Source organism: Rhinopithecus roxellana, chromosome 1 (assembly GCF_007565055.1).
Source record: "Rhinopithecus roxellana isolate Shanxi Qingling chromosome 1, ASM756505v1, whole genome shotgun sequence".
Lineage (NCBI taxonomy): Eukaryota > Metazoa > Chordata > Mammalia > Primates > Cercopithecidae > Rhinopithecus > Rhinopithecus roxellana.
The window spans coordinates 71,815,582-71,836,239 of NC_044549.1; the positions used below are offsets into that span (position 1 = coordinate 71,815,582).

The 20,658-nt window shown below is 38.7% G+C and overlaps 1 protein-coding gene across 3 annotated transcripts in view; it reads right to left on the reverse strand.

Moving 5' to 3' along the window:
- Positions 1–20,658, reverse strand: part of ADAMTS9 (ADAM metallopeptidase with thrombospondin type 1 motif 9) — a 177,751-nt gene that overhangs the window by 85,571 nt on the left and 71,522 nt on the right. For all 3 annotated transcript variants that reach the window (XM_010360865.2, XM_010360866.2, XM_010360864.2), the window contains 7 exons: positions 18,706–18,916; positions 18,037–18,201; positions 16,069–16,233; positions 9,595–9,714; positions 6,511–6,615; positions 6,206–6,373; positions 4,219–4,488 (listed from right to left, as the gene is read on the reverse strand). In XM_010360865.2, coding sequence (XP_010359167.1) covers positions 4,219–4,488; positions 6,206–6,373; positions 6,511–6,615; positions 9,595–9,714; positions 16,069–16,233; positions 18,037–18,201; positions 18,706–18,916 — 1,204 coding nt within the window. The remainder of the gene's footprint in view (positions 1–4,218; positions 4,489–6,205; positions 6,374–6,510; positions 6,616–9,594; positions 9,715–16,068; positions 16,234–18,036; positions 18,202–18,705; positions 18,917–20,658) is intronic.

The window sequence follows — 20,658 nt, forward strand, 5'->3', positions numbered from 1 at the left end:
TCCCACATGAGCTTCTCATAGCTTACTTATTTATTTACACCTGAAGTGTTTTCTTCTTTCCATAATTTCCTTATCTTTTTAAACCCAAAATGTTTGCTAGTGTCCTTTACTCTGACCCTTATAAAATCAGTTTGCCTATAAAATAACCATCTGGTCCTCAAAGCAATGTATTTCTCACGATTTATCAAGACTCAAACTGCATTTGCAAGCATGTTGTTACCTCCAGGTTCTGAAGGCTGATTTTTGTTTTCCAGCAAATTGTAGCTCATATCAGTGTTATTTCAAAATAGGCTCGATCAAATATTGCTTCTTGCTGGTCAACTTCTTCCGTATCAAGATGTGAATACATTTTGTTGCTTATTGAACTGGACCACTGTTAATTTCCTTGCCCATGATGGTCAAATTATAAGTGTTTTTAAATCAGTACCTACACTTTCATTTTATATTGGGTTTAATTTTTAAATTTAGAGCCAGATAATAGATTTATTAGTTCCTCTTGAGAAAATATTTAGGTATTTTTCAGGTTATAAAAATGTTACCTTTATTCTTTGAGGATTCTGGTATACTTACTCTAAATCTCAAAATATTCATTTCCTACTTTTTTTTTTTTTTTTTTGAGGTGGGGTTTTGCTCTGTCATCCAGGTTGGAACACAGTGGTATGATCACAGCTTACTATGGCCTCCACCTCTCAGCTCAAGCAATCTTCCCACCTCAGTCTCCCGCATAGCTGGAGACCATCAGTGCACACTACCACACCTGGTTAAAATTTTTAAATTTTTCGTAGAAACAAGGTCTCACTATGTTGCCCCAACTGGTCTCGAACTCCTGGCCTTAAGCAATCCTCCTGTCTTAGCCTCCCAAAATGCTGGGATTACAGGAGTGAGCCACCATGCTTGGCCTTACTTCCTACCTTCCTACTTTTAAACAGCTTAGTACATAATAAAAAATAGAGAACTATTATTTTAATTAGCTTTGTTTGGGGACCAGAATTTAAAATGTTAGGAAGGGCCTTGCACAGTATAAATAGATTTGTAATCTATATCTTGGTCCTTGGGTTTTCTCCTTGATAATATAATCTTGTATCATTTCTTTATTATGTCACCTGTCAGCTTTATTGCCCCAGTAAAATGTCAGGCTCCTTGAGGAAAGGCTCAATGTTATAACCTGTGTCCCTATTATGTCCCATAGTGCTGGTCACAGGATACACTACCTGGTCCAGTTAAAGATTCTGGAAGGAACAGCTCTAGAAACTCCATGGTATTCTCTCTCCAATACAGCTGATGGGTATAAGGATGAACACCTGATCCATGGCCAACCAATCCACTGGCCACCCGGGGAGCAACTGGATACTTCCTACTGAGAATCCAACTAAAGTGCTGGTGACAGCTCTCAGCTTGGGTCAAGCAGTTGCACTGCACATTCTTGAGCTGTCTGAACGCTGAGCCTGCTTGGGTCTTTATACTCCCACAGACAGATGAAGTATTGTATATAACCTTTCTCCAGGTCTAATTTTGCCATTATTTGATTAACAGGGATTCTTAGTTCCATTCCTCCATGTTGCAGACTTTCAGTCTGGACTTTTGTTAACAAAGTCCCCGATCTCTTTAAATGACAACATTTTCTTAGGTAAACATTTTTTTGAACAAACTTTGTATCTATTAGTGAAACTCACTTGAAATTTGTCATCCACAATGGACAAAATAAAGGAGAATGGCTTTTAGAGAAGCAAAGGGTGATAGACATTTGTTTTTTTCTACCTGCTCAAATCAACATCCTTTTCCTTACATCTGGCAGCCCAATTTCCTTTAAGAAAACATTCCTCCCCACAGCAGATGCCATCTTGGTCTATCAATTAAGACACTCTGCCCTATTGTGGTCAGAGGTGGACAACTGGACTTTCCTGGGAATTTGAATCCTCAGCAGAATAACTCAAGAGTGGCATAGGCTTAAAAGGGATTCATTAAGACAGAAACTCTCTAAAGAAATTATCCCTTAGTTACTCTTCTATCTAGATCAAGGTTTGGCAAGCCACAGCCCAAAGACCAAATGTGTGCTGCCACCTGTTTTTAGAAATAAGGTTTTATTGGAACAGGGCCATGCCCACTTATGTACATATCATCTATGCCTGCTTTTGTGCTGCAACACACAGCTGATTAGCTGTGACAGAGACTGTATGGTTCACACAGCTGAAAAGATTTACTATCTGGCCCTCTGCAGACAAAACTTGCCAGCCCCTGAGATACAGCCCTGAAGATGCTCTGGTCCCTGTCCTTACTCGGGCTAAATGAACAGCTTTGTTTGTTTTTCTTTCACTTGAAAGAGTCAGTTTCTTTTCTTTTGTTTGCAAAACTCCTAATTGGTAACACACCTTGCTCAAGTGTATACAGAAATCTATCATAAAATGGAGTTCTTACTCCAGAAACCACTGAAAAACTTGATTCCCATTCTCCAGTGTTTATAACACTTTGCTGCCTTTTCTGCCATGGAAGGCAGGAAGACCATGTACAGTTTGTGTACCATGCAATGCAGTGCAAAGATGACGTACATCCTTCATCTTCCTGGGAGTAGGTCAGACACGTCAAGCTAGGGCTGAAAAATCACATTGTCCAGCTTCAGCCTCACTCAACTTAGGAGAAAAAAAATATCCAAACAAAAAACAGGCACAATGAGGAAAAGAATGGTATTACCCATCGCCACAAAAAGCTTACCTAATCCTCCCTAATTGCGAGCTCTGCCCAAGGGCAGAATCATTCAATCTTAAAGGAATCCATCATCCCCAAATGTAGTCCTAAATAAGTATAGCACTAAAAAGCTTTCTTTAAATCCTAGCGCTATCATTAGACTACACATGTATGAGTTTTGAATTATGTCAACAAGGAAAAACCATGAGACACTCAGTGATTACTTCCCTGGATCACCTTTTACTTTCTCTGAACTGAAATCTCTTCTAATCTAGGGCAAAGGAAGCCCAACAGTGGAAAGCAAGAGAGGGGGATGGGATAGCGAGGGTCTTGGGCAACTTGGCAGCTGTTCTGCACACAACCAGCACAGACAGGGGTGCACAAATGCTCAGTGGCTAATTAGTATTCATCAGAAAGTACATCTAATTTACTGAAACATAACCATGGTGGGAAACAGACAGCTTCCTTCTAATTCTTTTTAGCCCAGAAACAATTAAACAGAATTAGCAGTACTAGAAGGAAACTAATAGTAAACAATTAAAAAGAAGACCCCTGAATAATTAGTAAACACCTAACTACGTCCCTATCCAGGATCCCTTAAACCCCCACCCCGCTCCTGCAGTTCCATTTAACATGTCTGGTATTGCACAGCATATATTTTTTTTGTTTAGCAAAAAGTTTAAAACATTCCAAAGCATGCTTTTCTTTTGATATCAGATATCTGTCAAGGCCTTCCTAATTTGAAGGACAATGATAATGATAGTAATAAAGACAACTTGTCAACATGTATTAAGTTCTCACTCTGTGGCAGGCAGGGCACAAAGCACTTTATTTGCAGCATCTCATTTAATTCTTACAGCAACCCAAGAAAGCAGGAATTATTGTTATCCTCATTTTACAGATAAGAAAACTGAGGCTCAAAGAGGAGAAGGGAACTGTAGAACGTCCCCAAATTTAAAAGCCAAACCAAGGCATCTTCCCTCAGGGATTGTGCTGGTAACCTTTAGGTTGGGGCACTTTTCTCCTAAGCACAAATCTTACCTAGACTAGTACTTCCCCTTAACCCAGGACAATGACCTACTACTACAAATTACACAGCAACCATGCCACTTTGAGACTGCACCCTTCTGGAAAATAGTAGAAAGGAAAGTGGCTTTCATTAAGAATTCCCTTTCAGAAGAGTTTCTCTGCCTTCTCAACTCCCCTACAGGTATGAGCTGCCTGTAGCCTCCAGGATGAATCATGATGGTATTCTTGGTACCTTCCAGGAGGTCATGTGATCATATCACCCAGCCACGATATCCTCTTTCTCCACCCAATCGAGGCAGCTTATAGGTGCATGCAGGCAGTATCAGTATCATCAAGGGCTGTAATTAACCCATTACAAGTTACTCAGAGCAAATGAAAATGCACAATGTCAATCCCTTGTAAAGAAAAAAATATGCTCTAAAGGTGTTTCTAGTCTCTTTTCCCCCAAACCAACCTCAAGTGAAAGAGAAGCAAGCAAACTAAGGAAAGACTTCAGGGAATACTCACTGCTCCCCAGGGGCCAGTTCTCCACTGGTTTCCACCGAGCACGTGGGTGCGGCTAGGGCTGGCGCTCCGGGGACGATAGTCCTCATTTTGGAAGGGGTGCTGAGCTAAGCCACTGTCTGGGGTCCTTTGAGGGCATGGTGACATGGAACAGTCCTGGTCAGTTTCTGGGATATAATCCTGGTCGCACTCACTCCGATCGATCACGTGGTCACTGTAGTTGACACACACCACTTGCCGGGTTGCCCTACCTTGCCCACAGGTCACAGAACACTAGGTTGAATGTTCAGAAAGAGAAAGGGTCAGTCATTTGGTGGAGGGGTTGACAATTCCTGAATGTGCATTTCTGTAAATGGCCCACCACTTTCCCAAATTGCTCAGGCCAAAAACCTTGGAATCACCCTTGTCTCCTCTGTTTTTTTCCCCACCCCATATACATTTCAGTGAGAAATCTGTAAGCTCAGTATTCAAAAATCACAAAATATAACCCTTTACAACAAAAGTCAAATCCTATCCTTCCTTCCAGTGATTTTCCAATTCATCTGAATAATATCCAAAATCCTTACATTGATCTACTAGACCCTTTATTATGTGGCCACTGACTACCTCTTTGACCCATCTACCATTCGCCACTCACTGCACTCCAGCTACGCTGGCCTTACTGATGCTTCTTGAACAAGCCAAGAACACTTCCATCTGAGGGACTTCATACCTACTGCACCTTTTGCCATACCACTTAGATACCCACGTGGGTCATTCCCTCACTTCACTCAGGTCCTGCTCAATGTCAGGCCTTTTTTGACCACCCTCTCTAAAAACACATCCCATCATTCTCTATTCTGTTTCTCATCTTGACTTCTTTCCAGTACTTATCAGTACCTGTTGCTACATTACATACTTCCTTATTTGTTCATTGACTGGCTCATCCATTGGAATCATCTCCATGAAGGTAGAGGCTTTTTTATTCATTCTTCACTGCTCTTTCTCTAGCAAGCTTTCGCCAATATCTAGTGAGTAGGCAGATGGATCTTAGAGAAGATGAACTGACAGATGGATGGACAGATGGATGGATGGACGCATGGATCAGTGTTTGGAAGCCCAAGATGTGAGAGTGAGATTATCTACTATTTATTGAGTAGTACTTTCTGTTAAGCATTTAACATACATAATCTCAAATAATCCTCACAACAGCCCTATAAAGTAGTATTCTTTTCTATCTTCTTTAAGAGCAGAGCAAACTGAGACTCATGGACTTAAACCAGATTGCTCAAGGCCATGCAACAAGTAAATGTCAAGGTCTGGGTTTTTACACAGCCCTATTTTATTGCACCTCTCAAATTTCTCTCTCCATATTGATATTTATTGAGATTAATTTAATCTCCATTCTCCCTATGACCTCTCCTCACCTATCCTAATCTATTTCCTGAACCCTGGGCTTTTTGCAGGGCAGAAAACAGAAGCTGCCTAAAGATAAAAGTTCTACTTTTATAAAAACCCATAGGTGGTGCTTGGTGTACAGCAGGGCAGGTTCACAGCACTGGATGAGGATTCCCACTTCCATTCTTGGCAGGGGAAACCAAGAGCCTCTTGACTTTTAGGGACCACAGGATGCAGGAAGAATCCAGACTCAGAGCAAGAGCCTCTCCCCTCACTCTCCTGACATTTTTGGTCCTCTACAAACCTACTGCATACTAATATGACTCAGTGAAGACTGGGATTTCTGATCAACCCAACAGGACAGGCACTCAAGCAGACTGTAAACTGATTTATCCATTTTTTGAAAATGTGCATTGCTTAAGCACTTAGCTAAGAATCCTTGCACACTTGGCCAACAACACATAAGTGGAGCAGAACAATTTAAATCATAAAACAAATCCAGCTCTGACATATTACCCATTGACATTTCCAAGTGGCGCCCCCCTCCGCTGACTCCTCATACCCCTCAGTGTTCCCCCCATTCCCCCTGATTCCAAATAATCCACTGGCTTACAGAGCTCCAGTCCAAGGCCTTCCATTGCCCACAGGGTGTCACAGAACATTCTTCCTTTGCCACTGGTCTAGGCAGGGTAGCACAGGCACTCTCGTCAGCCACAGAGCCATTCTCATCTCGGCAGCTGACGTATCTCATCCGGGTACCTTTCCCACAAGTGGCTGAGCACTGGGTGTTGGAGTAAAATCATGCAGTTATGTTACTTGGAATGGCTGCTTACTGGACAGTAGTCCACTTTCTATAGTCATGCCAGAGAACATTAGCCCCCATCCTGCCCTCCCCATTTCTCCCAGTCTATTTCTTACTGGGGTCCAAGACCCAAATCGCCATTGGGTTCTTGGTGCACTGTATGTGCTTCTTCTTGTTTCCGGGGCAGCTGGGGGAGGATGACAAGATGGTAATTCACAGTCCTAGATATGATGGGGGAAAAAAAACCAAAGTCACTTTCAAGTCAATGCACTTTCAAGTTAATGGTCACGGTGGATAAAAATGTAAAGGCTAAGAATTCTAAGACTTCAGATTTTTGTGTAAATCTGGGCAAGTCACATGTCATCTCTCAGTTCCAATGTCTTCAATTGTAAAATGAGATATAATCTTAGTCCCTTTGTGGGTGCCTTAATAAAGGGCAGGGGTCAGTGAGATGATTTTTAAAGCCATATTTATTCATCCATTTGTGTAAAAAGAGAAAAATATTGTAAAAGGACATGTAAGTCATGACATAGCAGGCTATCATTTTTTTTTTTTTTTTTTTTTTTTTGAGACGGAGTCTCGCTCTGTCTCCCAGGCTGGAGTGCAGTGGCCGGATCTCAGCTCACTGCAAGTTCCGCCTCCCGGATTTACGCCATTCTCCTGCCTCAACCTCCCGAGTAGCTGGGACTACAGGCGCCCGCCACCTCGCCCGGCTAGTTTTTTGTAATTTTTGGTAGAGACGGGGTTTCACCGGGTTAGCCAGGATGGTCTCGATCTCCTGACCTCGTGATCCGCCCATCTCGGCCTCCCAAAGTGCTGCGATTACAGGCTTGAGCCACCGCGCCCGGCCTGGCTATCATTTTAAAATCATTAGTTGTTAACGTTTTACAATTCTGAAGGCCAAATGATGTTCTCACATTTCAATTAATTTCTTAATCAGAATTTACTAATCATGAACATGCTTTTCCAGTTTGCCTAAAGATAACATCAGAATCCCAGAATGTCAAATGTAGATATAAAAGGTGTATTAAATTGGCCAATACCTGGAATTTCTATAACACCCCTCAATCATTCAGACGAAGTCCCTGTTATGAACTAAGGTCATCTGTGTACAGGTAATATTCCAAGATACGCAAACAGAAACAAAAGTACACACCTGCTCATATTCACTCTCAGCCTCAGTGGTTAGCAACTACCCTGTGATTTAATACATATTCCTCAAATGCCTAAGTGTGCTGTGCACAGTGAAAAAGTACTGAGGCACAGTGCAAAAGTGCTGGGGCTTGGTGTCAAATATGACTGAGACATCTTTGCCTTAGAAAATCTACGTGTGGAATGTGAAATTTTGTTATTTGGCTCCAGACTTTGCCTATTCCTCCGTTTTTGGTCCAAAGAAAGGCACAGGGAACTTTTTGCAAAGTGAAGAAATGATCTACATACTGCAATGGTGGGAGCCATCCCATAGTCAAATGGTTATAATAGAATAACTTAAAGGGAAATATATTTTGAATCTGAAAGCAAGCTGATGATGCTCAGTTCATGATTGCTTTAGATGCCATAGCTAACATTTTCCAGGCATTCATCATACTGTGGTTTGGAACATTTCAATAAAATAATATATTTTTATTATAAGTCACATGTGTTGGGTGGTTAATTGATCGATGATGACAACATGAACAGCATTGTCATATTAATTTATTTTTTTAACACTCTTTTTCCATCAACAACCCACTCTGAAAGGCAGCAGATTGTGGGTGCTCAGGATGGAGACAGTACATCAGCCACATGGGGCTTCACTCAGAGTGTGAGTTCTGGGAATAGCCTGGGTTCAAATGCCATCTTCAGCAATTAGCAAAGCTGCTATACAAACCCAAGTGTTCTCTTTATATATTCTCTTTACATACATGATGCCAAAATCAAGGCCTGTATAGAACAGTATGCTAGTGAGTGGTTATCCACCAGCTTCTTGAGAAAAAAAGATGTGTATGTGTGTGTGTTTATAGACATTGTGTGTACACAAACACACACATATTATGTGGATGTACATACACATACATATGTATATATATGCTTATTTATTGTAAATTTTACTGATATAAAGGATGTATAGCAATTTTGAAATAATAATAAAATATACAATTATTTATTTTAAATTCCATACAATCAATTGATTCTCACAGAATACATTTGTTGATTTTTGTTGAACTTTTGAACCTGTTGCCCACCTATATTTGTAACTGCCACATGAGTATAATTCAGGCATGAATGTTAGTTGATATTTTCTTTATGTTTAAGGGTAGGATGAAAGTGGAATGATGAAGATGTATGGCCAGAACTTGACTCACTGACCAATGATGTGGAAGATGTCTTTGCTGAATCAGATACTTTTCAGATATTAGAAGAATATTTCCACATCCTTTTGTTCTATTCACAATGTAACTGCTACAGACACAAGACTCTTTTACATTTAATCTGCATCATTAACATTTTCTCCACTACTTTCTTAAGTCTAACCAATCAACCAAATAATAAATTAAGCCCTGAATTGCAGCACTTGCTGATTCCTGTGGTGTAAATACTCTCATCATGGCCAATTTCAAGCTATGAACTTGATGTCAATGAACACAGAGCTGGGGAGAGATATGTGGTAGTCCACCCTTACATAGTACATCCACCATACAGACACATACATACGTCGTATAAGTTCTGAGTGTTTATAAACTTTGTTTTTAATACCACATATTTAATTATAGGTTTATATTTTCAGTTTTTAGTAATGGTTACACCTAAAAATCAGTTTGCAAAACTCCTACAAAATTTATCAATTGGCTCTTGTGAGCTGGTACAAGTTAGCTCCAGCAAATCACTGCCTAAACATGTGACACTAGTTACTGAATACTACATTGAAATCATTTCAGAAATACGAGTTTAAGAAAATGAGCCTAAAACCCAACATTCATCATCCAATAAGAATTAAAAGCAAACCTACATATACTTCAAATAACTAGAGAAGAACAAAACTGACACATCAAGATATTTGATTATAAATGTAACATATAGGTAAATCTGGACAAGTTAATCTACTGGTTGCTCTACCGACATATGTACCTATGAAAGGGTTTCAATTTTGTCTGAATAGCTGGGCAGTTTGGTATCTTGGTCCCCAAGGCCAATAACTGAGTTGGACAAAGGAAACTTACCTGGGTATCAGTTGGTCTAGTTGCTGCATTACAGTCATTGTCATCTACCACTGACATATAAGTCCCAATGATGCATTTCACTGCTCTTAGCTGGTATCCCTGTCCACAAGTGACACTGCACTGGAAGAAGGAGAACAAAAGGTATATACAATTCAGTAAATCTTCTCTTTCCCTTACTTTCCCCATAATATTCTACAAGAGAGAAATATTTCCATCATGGTAGGCCAGAGGGCGGGCACTCAAATAAATTAGGTCGAAGTAGGCAATCCTGCTCTGCACAAATTATACTGATTCATTATTATGATGACCCTTGGAATTATTTTTGCCTCCCATTGAAATTATATTTATAGGGGTTCAACTCATTAACTGTGAACTCCTAGAAGGAGCAGACTGCATCTCCATCATTCTTACATCTTTCACACTACATAGCAGAGTGCTGTGGCTAAAATAGGTACTTAATAGAGCTCTGTGACTTTATTTGACTCCTAGGAAATTATCCTGAAGAAATAACTGGAGTTTGCATCAATATTTTTACACAGAATGGCCTTTGCAATATTATTTATAAGAGACAAAAAACTGGACACCACCAAAGTATGCAACAACCAAAAGTTGAATATCACAGCATACAGGTAATTAGGAAAATAATGCAACCACTAAAAGGCAAATTGTTAGATTATAAAAAGCAGTCTAAAAACAAGTAGAGGGAGTGATACCACAGAAATGGCAGACTAGGGAGCTCCAAGAATTGGTCCCTCCACTGAAGCAACTGTTAAGCTAGCAAAAATTGGAACCAACTTTTTGGAACTCTGGAATTTAAACAAAACCTTGGAGAAACTAGGTGAATGCTTAATAAAAAAAAAAAGAAGCCACTCAATTTTGGGGAGAAACTGTCATGGCGTTTCTGATTACCCACCTACCACACTACATATTCCTCTCAAATGTACAGGGATCTTTTTTTTAAGAGGGACCATATGTTAGACTGCAAAACAAGTCTCAATATGCTTTAAAAGAATGAGCTCCCACAACCACAGCGGAATGAGGCAAGAAATCAGTAACAGAAGAAAAACTAGAAATTTCACAAATATGTGAAAACTGAACTACATACTCTTAACCAATAGGTCAAAACAGAAATCATAAGGGATATTAGAAAATACTTTGAGATAAATTAAAATGAAAGCAGAATATAAGAAAATTTATGAGATGCAATGAAAGCAATGTTCACAGGAAATCTATAGCTGCAAATACCTACACTAATAAAGAAAAAAAATAAATGAAGAAAGATCTCAAATCCACAACCTAACTTTACTTCCTAAGGAACTAGAAAAATAAGAGCAAACTAAAACAAACAAACAAACAAACAAACAAAAAACAAGAAAAGGAAAGAAATAATAAAGATTAGAATGGAGATAAATAAAATAGAGAGTAGAATAACAATAGAAAAAAATCAACAGAACCAGAAATTGATTTTTTGAAAAGATCAACAAAATTGATAAACCTTTAGCTAGAATGACTAAGAAAAAATAGAAAAGGCTCCAATTACTAAATATCAGAAATGAAGGAAGGAACATGTCTACTGACCTTACAGCAATAAAAAAGGTTATAATAGAGTACTATGAACAATTGCATGCCAATATATTGGAGAATCTAGATAAAACATGCAAACTTATGCAAATTGCCTAGAAACAGACAAATCACAAAAACTGACTCAAGAAGAAATAAAAAATATTAACAGATGTATAAGAAGTAAAATGACTGAATCATTAATCAAAGGCTTCCTCAAAAAAAATAGTTTTCACCAGTTCACTCATGAATTTTACCAAACATTTAAACAAACATTAATACCAATCCCTTTCAAATGCTTCCAGAAAAAAAAAAAAAGTCGAAGAATAGAAGAACACATCCTAACTTATTCCATGAGACCAGTATTACCCTAACACCAAAGCCAAAGACAACACACACACACACACATACACACACACACACAGACTAATATTGCTTATAGAGATGTAAAAATCCTCAACAAAGTACTAACAAATTGAATCCAAAAGCATACTAAAAGGATAATACATTATGGCCAAGTGGGATTTAGTCCAGGAACATAAGGTTGGCCCAACATAAGAAAGTCAATCAATGCAATACATTACATTAATAGAACAATGGGGAAAAAACATGATTATCTCAATTAAAGAAAAGCATTTGACAAAATTCAACATCTTTTCATGATGAAAACATTCAGAATGCTAGTAATAAAAGGGAACTTATTCAACATCATAAAGGGCACTTAGGAAAAAAAACCCACAGCTAACACCATACTCAATAGTAGGAGAGTAAAAACTTTCCTTCATAAGATCAGAAACGTGACAAGGATGCCCACTTTCACCACTGCTGTTCATCATTGTACTGGAAGTTCTAGCCAGATAAATTAGGAAAGAAAAAGAAATATTAATAAAAGATATGCAAAGAAAGTGGGAAGGAAGAAGTACAACTAATTTTATTTGCAGATGTCATCATACTGTACATTGGAATCCCAAGAATCCATTAAAACTATTACTAGAGCCAATAAACAAATTTAGCAACATTGAAGGATACAAGATAAACAAAAGCCCATTGTGTTTCTATACATCAGCACTGAACAATCCCAAAGGGAAATAAAAAAATAAATTCCATTTACAGCAACATCCAAAAGAATGAAATACCTAGGAACAAGTTTAAACAACGAGGTAAAAGGCTTTCTATGCTAAAAACTATAAAACTTTGCTCGAGAAATTAAAGAAGACCTAAATAAATAAAAAGATATTACATGTCTATGGATTAAAAGATTCAATATTGCTAAGGTGACAATATTCCCCAAATTAATCCACAGATTCAGTGAAATTCCAATCAAAATCCTAATAACGTTTTTGCAGAAATGAAAAAGCGGATTCTCAAATTTAGACGGAATGACAAGAGACCCCAAACAGCCAAAACGATATTGAAAAAGAACAAAGCTGGGGGACTCATACTTCACAATTTCAGAATGTACTATAGTGATCAAAACAGTCTACTGGCATAAGAATAGACTACTGACATAAAATTCAAAGTCCAGAAATAAACCCATATATGTATGGCCAAGTGACTTTCAACAAGAGTGCCAAGCCCACTCAATGGAGAGAAAACAGTCTCTTCAGCAAGTGGTGCTGAGACAACCGGATGCCTACATGCAAAAGCATGATGTTGGAATCTTGCCTCACTCTATATACAATAATTAACCCAAAATGGATCAGTGGCCTAAACATAAGAGCTAAAACTAGAAAACTCTTTTTAAAAAAATGGCAGAAAGGCTTCATGACATTGGATTTGGCAATGACTTCTTTGTTTGACATCACAAACAAGGGCAACAGAAAATAGACAAATTGGACTACATCATAATTTAAAACCTTGTGCATTAAAGGACACTACCAACAAAGTAAAAAGGCAACACAGGGGATAGGAGCAATACTTGCAAATCATATATCTGATAAGGAATTGACATCTAGAATTTACAACTCAACAACAAGAAAAACAAATAGATCAAAAAATGAGAAAAGGAATATTACTGAACTATACATTTAAAATGGTTAAGATAAATTATATGATGAGTTTATTTTGCTATTAACACAATTCATATTTTTTAAAAAATTGGCAAAGAACTTGAATAGACACTTCTCCAAGAAAGATATATTCAAATGACCAACAAGCACATGGAAAGATGCTCAGTATTTTTTGTTATTAGGGAAATACAAATCAAAACCATGGTAAGATAAATTTATCTTACTTGGAATTTTAAAAAGGGAAAATAACAATTTTGGCGAGGATGTGGAGAAAACGGAACACTTGTATATTATAATAAAAATGAAAAATTACGCAGTTGCTGTAGAACATCATTTGGTAGTTAAAAAGTTAAACCCAGAGCTGGGCGCAGTGGCTTAGGCCTGTAATTCCAGCACTTTGGGAGGCTAAGGTGGGCAGATCATGAGGTCAGGAGATTGAGACCACCTTGGCTAAAATGGTGAAACCCCATCTCTACTAAAGATGCAAAAAATTAGCTGGGCGTGGTGACATGCGCCTGTAATCCCAGCTACTCGGGAGGCTGAGGCAGGAGAATCGCTTGAACCTAGGAGGCAGAGGTTGCCGTGAGCCAAAATTGCGCCACTGCACTCCAGTCTGGGCAACAGAGTGAGATTCTGTCTCAAAAAAAAAAAAAAAAAAAGTTAAACTCAGAATTACTATATGATTCAGCAACTCCAATCCTAGATACACATCCAAAAGAAGTGAAATTAGGTACTGAAAAAAATGCCTGAAATAAATATTCATAGCAGCACTAGTCACAATAGCCAAAGGTAGAAACAACCCAAATGTCCATTGAGGGATAAATGGATAAACAAATGTTGGTATATCCATACAATGGAATATTCTTCGGCCTAGTACTGATACATGCTACAATATAGATGAATCTAGAAAACATTACGGTATGTGAAAGAAGTTAGACACAAAAGGCCACAAATTCCATGATTCCATTTCTATGAAATGTCCAGAAAAGGTAAATCCATAAAGACAATGCAGATTGGTGGTTGCCAGGGACTGAGGGAAGAGTGGGGTGGGGAACGACTGCTTAATTCAGTGGTCCCCAACCTTTTTGGCACCAGAACCAGTTTCATGGAAGACACTTTCCACAGATGGGGTGGGTGGGGGTGGTTTCAAGATGAAACTGTTCCACCTCAGATCATCAGACATTAGATTCTCATAAGGAGTGCACAACCTAGATCCACACGTGTACAGTTCACAATAGGGTTTGCACTCCTATGAGAATCCAATGCTGCCGCTGATCTGACAGGAGGTGGAGCTCAGGCAGTAATGCTTATCCACCTTCATCTGTTGCTATGCAGCCTGGTTCCTTATAGGCCACCGCTCATGGCCCATGACCCAGGAGTTGGGGACCCCTGGCTTAACATATACAGGGTTTCCTTTTGGGGTGATGAAGTTTTGTAAACAGATAAAGGTGGTACTTGCAAAACATTAAGAATATACTAAATGCCACTGATTTGTTCACTTTAAAATGGTTCATTTTGTATTATGTGAGTTTCACTTCCATTAAAACAAACAATTGTCAGAATATAGCCATAATATTAATTTAAAAAATATTAGAAGAAAGTCATAAACATGTTACCAACAACGAATTTCTTCAGTGTAGAGGTAGGACTGGGTTTGGTTTTCTTCTTTTTGCTGAACTACATTTTGCAAAATTTCTCTTATGAATATTTATGACTCTTAAATAACATCTTCAAAAATCTGTTCCCCTGAACTGCATGTTCAGTTAAAGAAAAAAAGGGTTTCTGATTATAAGCTGTGCTAGGAATGGCCTGGTGTGGAGACAGACAAAAAATACGCATGTCAATTCTAATAGATGTTATATTCAGATCTTGACAGTGACCCTAAGCTGTGTTCTCCTCCTCTTATTATTCCCTAAAAGTTATACAGATATAGAGAAAAAGATGAGATTAGAAGTATAAGTGAACTCTCCCTATTAATTCAGATATGACTGGCTATTTGGACTGTGGATGCTATGAAATGGGGAAGATTCAGAAGAGTGTCCATATCAGTGAGAGAAATTGTAAGGGTGCCATAATAAAGCTGCTTCCACTTGTTGCATGCATATTTGGAAATGAAGATAGAGGCTAAAAGACTGAAGTGGCTGTGGCTGGTCAGGGTGAAGAGAGGGTCATTCTTCAACGATTACTAAGTGACAGCAGACAGCTCTTCTACTTCTAATGGGAACTCAGAGTGCTACTTAAATAGTACCCTGAACGCTTCTGCTTCTATATTAGGAAGGACTTAATACCGAGAGTAGTGGCTTCTCAGATGCAAATGCAAGGGAGACTTTCACTCTCTCCTTTAAGAATAGCTCAAGTTAAGACTGCGGAACCTACAGACCAGAGGACTCGGAGAAGATTATTTCCAAGCGTGAGGGTTTTGCAACCTTTGATCTAATTAATTACGTTTGAAGAACCTGGTTTATTTATGAGAAGTGAGCTTTGTAATTGTGACATTGGGAGCCAAAATATCTTTTCCAAATCTCATTCCAGACCTTCCTGCCAGAGACTCTGGTGCTGGATCACCTTCTGTAACAGACCCACAGAGGCACGCTAGAAGATAACATCAGCCAGACATGAAATCTGTTGTGAATTTGTTCAAACACTCGTATGCTCAAGCTAAAGGGCAAAGATAGGCAGGCGGGTCTGTAAAAGGGGTAATCAGCTCCAGGAGGGCAGGCAGAAATCCTTGGAAGGGGGGCAAAATGGTTGCAGAGTTACACATGCTTGATCCAGTGCCATGGTGGTGTCCTGCATGCCACCCGGCACACCGGTTAAATCTCCACCACTGGAATGCTCCTTTGCAAGCCCTCTTCAGATAAGAAGGAAAGAATGTAGTAGTTAAGAATCTTATCGTTCAAAATACCTGTCCCCAGGGACCCGCCTGCCAGGATGCACATTCCGGCTGCTGACAAGTCTGCATAGATGTTGGCTTGGTCTCAGGGTCACACATTCTATCATTTAATCGATCTTCACCAAACTGACACCAGACCTGGCGGTGCTTATGCCCTTTTCCACAGGTGACCAAGCACTGTAATGAAAAGCGGAGCCAGTCAGGGTCATTTCTGATCAATGTGTTGTGGTTTCTGGGGTGATTTATTGATGAGTAGGAACAGGTGTGTCCTTTTCCCACAGCAATCCCTCTCCCACAGCAATTTGTAAATATACTAAGCCTCATTTTTTTCCTTTTCGTTCATTTATTCATTCATTCTATAATTATAGTCTCTGGGCCAGTTTCAAGCACAAAATAAACTCAACATAGCACCATGCTATAAAATTTGAAAACCAACATACATAATTTTCTAGCATAGGAGTTAAGAGTGGGGAATTATAAATCAGATCAACCTAGGTTTTATCACTTACATAACCAGGTCACAAGATCTCTCTGAACCTCAATTTTCTTATCTGTAAAATGAGAATTAGTGTCTACTACAAAGGGTTGTAAATGAAACAAATCCAAGTAAAGCTCTTGGTACAATGTTCATTTAATAAATGTTAAACATAATCATCATTTTATCCATACTTATCGTAGAAAATTTGAAAACTGTAGAAAAACATAAAAGAAAAAATTATAATGATCCCAAATCTCACTACCCAAGGATAACCATTATCAGTATTTTATTATTTTATCTCCAGTCTTTCCCAGCAACTTTGGATGATAGTGAATTTACAGTTATCTCCCAACCCGCATTTTATCACATATTGTTGCAAAGGTTTGTTACTTAGTTTGAAATTATACTATGATGTTAGCTATCTGAGTAAAATTTAAACCCACTACTTATTTTCTCTTTTTTAACCAAGTAGTAGAAACTTTTAAGCAAAAGTAATTTGTTAACCTAGAACTAAAGCACTAGGTTTGCAGTTTATTTGTCCAGAAATCAGATACTGTTAATCAAATACACTGTTAATTGACTACCATTTCAGGAGCATTAATAGTATCCTTTTCAGATTTATTTGAGGGTGAAAATAAACAGTTAATACTGCACTTATAAGGATGGGATAAGAGCATGGATGTAAGAGCTGTAGCAGGCAAACTTTTCTTTTCCCCATATTCCTGATTCGGCCCATAAAAAAGGAAACTTCTGTTTTGTATTTCTTATTTCCCTTCTTCCCTTTAAGGAAGGCGGAGTGAGTCCCTGCTTGGTAAGAATCTCCTTGGGCTGTGTTAACACTGGGCTATGTTAGTAGTGAGTGCTAATACTATACCACAAAAGCAAGAAATAGGCTGCATCTTCCTTCTCTTGTTGTCCTGGGACCATCTGTGCTAAGCACTAGAGGGTTTGCCTTGTGCTTCATAAAGTAAAGGATGAAAAAGGCATAAATCTGGAATATTCAGTCTGGTCCATTTCTTTTTTTTTTCCCCCTGAGTTTTTTTTTTTTTTTTCTTGCAGTTGGATGGGTAAGTCAGAGAGGTCACTCCCTGGGGTCTAATTCTCTTATTTCAAAGTCAAGGAAGTAGGAAACCTCATGTTGACTTCAGATGTGAGCCAGTATAGCTTTATGATTAATAAATCCATGATTTCCTTTCAGTGATTTAGCTAGGGCTCAAAGAGGAGGGAAAGTGACGGACTGGAACTTCAAAATCACAACAGAAGCTACCACAGTGAGTGATCCAGCCAAGCCCAAAGTGCCTCTGAGGTCACTGGTAGACTAGTTACATCCGGTACTACAGTCATGGTGCAGGCAGAGAACTGGAGTTGTTTTCTCAAGGGAGACAAGGGAGAAAGGGAGAGGTAGGAGAAAGGTGCACAAGGGTTCGCCTTAAACAGATAGAGAGCACCAGAACTAGAATATGAGAGATGACCTAGGGGAAATAACAGCTCTTCCATATTACCTCTGACCAGTCTCCAGATTTCCACTGTGGACAAGGGAACTCACTGCACCTCTGAATGGTAACTTTCTCTTGATGTGTGCATTTGCTGTCATCCAGCACATCATTTCGGGTATTGACACAAATGGCCCTTCTCCTCTGGGTCCCACCGTCACAGCTTTTAGAACACTGCAGGGACAATAAATAAATAAATAAATAAATAAATAAATAAATAAATAAAACGGTTGCTAAGTTTCTTATAAAGTATGTTCAAGATCTTGGCTATATTGTCTCTTCCAGCTCTTAAGAAACAAACACACAAGCTGGCCAACTCTAGTTGTTATTTTGGTGGAGATCTTTTCATGTTATCAGTTTGCTTACCAGGTTTATAATTAAAGTCAATATTAGCTCATTGACATACAAAAGTAAAATTGGAAATGGCTTGTAGAGTATGCAAAATAAATCAGTTCAGTTGTTCCACTTCTTTCAATATTCCACACGTCATGCCCATGTCAGATACTACAAATCAATCATGCTACTCTATTCTGGAAAGCTTGAATGGGGTCAGGCATTACAAATCAATCATGGTCATCACTTCCACACAGCCTAAATGGGGCTTACACACCTGCAAGGAGCCACCATCAAGTAATCAGACAGCATCCAAGAAGACTCTTTGAGTGAGAGCCAACTTACTTCAGTCCAGGCAGAATAGCGCCAGCCACCCGTGTTACATTCCCCTGAGCATTTTTCACGGTTGCTTGGTTTGGGATGACTACTGCAGAAACCATCATTAACCTTCTCGGTCTTCCCATCCAGCCTGCTATATTTGGCACAGTAGATGTCTAATGTGCGGTAACCCAAACCACACTGGGCACTACATTCACTCCTGCTGGCCACATGCCACCTATGCAAAAATAATGGAGCAAAACCAACATTTCTGTTAAAAATATATGCCTTATCTACAGTCAACTGGTATTCATAGAAGAGTTGAGTTCTTTTTTCTTTCTTAACTCGAATACCATGAAGCCCAAAGCCACAGTCAGTTACTAAAATCTAATTTTAAACCAACATATCCACATATTTTTCATGGTTGCCAATGTACATATAAGTCACAGAATGACAGCCAGAGGTGTTATCTTTGTGATGATTTTACCCCGATACAGTCAATCTGAAATTCAAACTACCAAAAGGAAAAAAAAAAAAAAAAATTCAAGTGTATTAAAACCTGTGTTCATTATTATCTGTAAATAAACACTCTTAAATTCCTTGAAGACATGGACTATATTTTACACAATTCAATTTTACACTTTAAAATTAGATTTGAATCTATAAATCTCTGTCACCTTTGTATCTGTACCACCTATAATGAGATTATGGGGGGACATAGGTATTCCGTATGTGCTGGCCAATCATCTGGTTCTTTAATACCCTAGGAACATGATCAGCAGTGCTTAAATTTAAAAAGAAAATAAATAATATTCTTAAATTAAATAGTATATTCTAAATAAATGTATTTAAAATACCTTAAAATGTATTTTGTTGATTAGATTTAGAAATCCAAAAGGGTGATTTCTTTGTACTCTTCATTGGATTTCACTCTTGACTGTTCACTCTTTACTGCTCAGAAATTGGGTGGTTTGTTGGTTACCAATGTCCTGAGACTACTTCCATGTGTACCTGTCCAGGGTAGAACTCAGGGGAAATAAAAAGAGTTCTGGCCTCATGCTTATCTTGGAATTTCTCATGAATGTCCAAAAGTAGGTCAGAGTTGACCATCTGGCAAGTAAAGTGGGCTATGGAGATTTTCCGATAGAGTGACACCGTATTTGGGGGATTTTGTTCTAACCCGGAACATGTTCAATAAAGAATTGTAAAACAATGCTTTATCTCATCCTGTCACAGTCTAGTGGGGCAAACTCTCACTTCCTTCAGGAAGTGTGGCAAAAATGTGGCCCAATTCAACAGAAGCATCTGGAACTTTCATCTGCTCTTTGATTCTTGGCTACCTTCTCTTTGCCTTCGTCATCATTTCCTTGTGGAAAGGTTATTTTCCATCCTGGATGAAGAAGGAAGGTGTCCTGCCTCCACAAGACAACACGCCAGCAGCTTAGCATGGCAGTGGCTCAAGTGCCCCTGACAGTAACATCATCCCCAGAATCTGAGCAGAGAATCTTGAAGAGTCTATGGAAAGGGCATAGCACTGCCTTAGAAAAGTTCTCAAAATGCTACCCCCTGCTTCGTAGTCTCTCCCTGGATGGTGGTCTTCAATGTTTCGTGTTCATTTAGTTCATTTCAAGGGACATAAAATACAATTATATTTTATTGCTATATTTCAGAAAACCATATTCCAAAGTGTTGTTAATAAGTAGAAACTGAGAACAAAAAGTGTAACCCCGTGTGTTTTTGTTGCACAGGCAGTTGTGGGATCAAATAATTTTAAGAACTACTGAATGCAAAAGATTTTATGTATTATAGAACTTCTCAAGGCCTTCAAAATGTTGATCAGCATTATTAATCTCCACATGCGGAAGGAGATTCTTGGTAAGGCTCCTCAGACATACTGGTGTGCCATGGATTGTCTTTCAAAATGAGTGATCCACAACCATGCTTTTTGAAAAGCTATTTCAGAGTTTGACCAATCAGTAA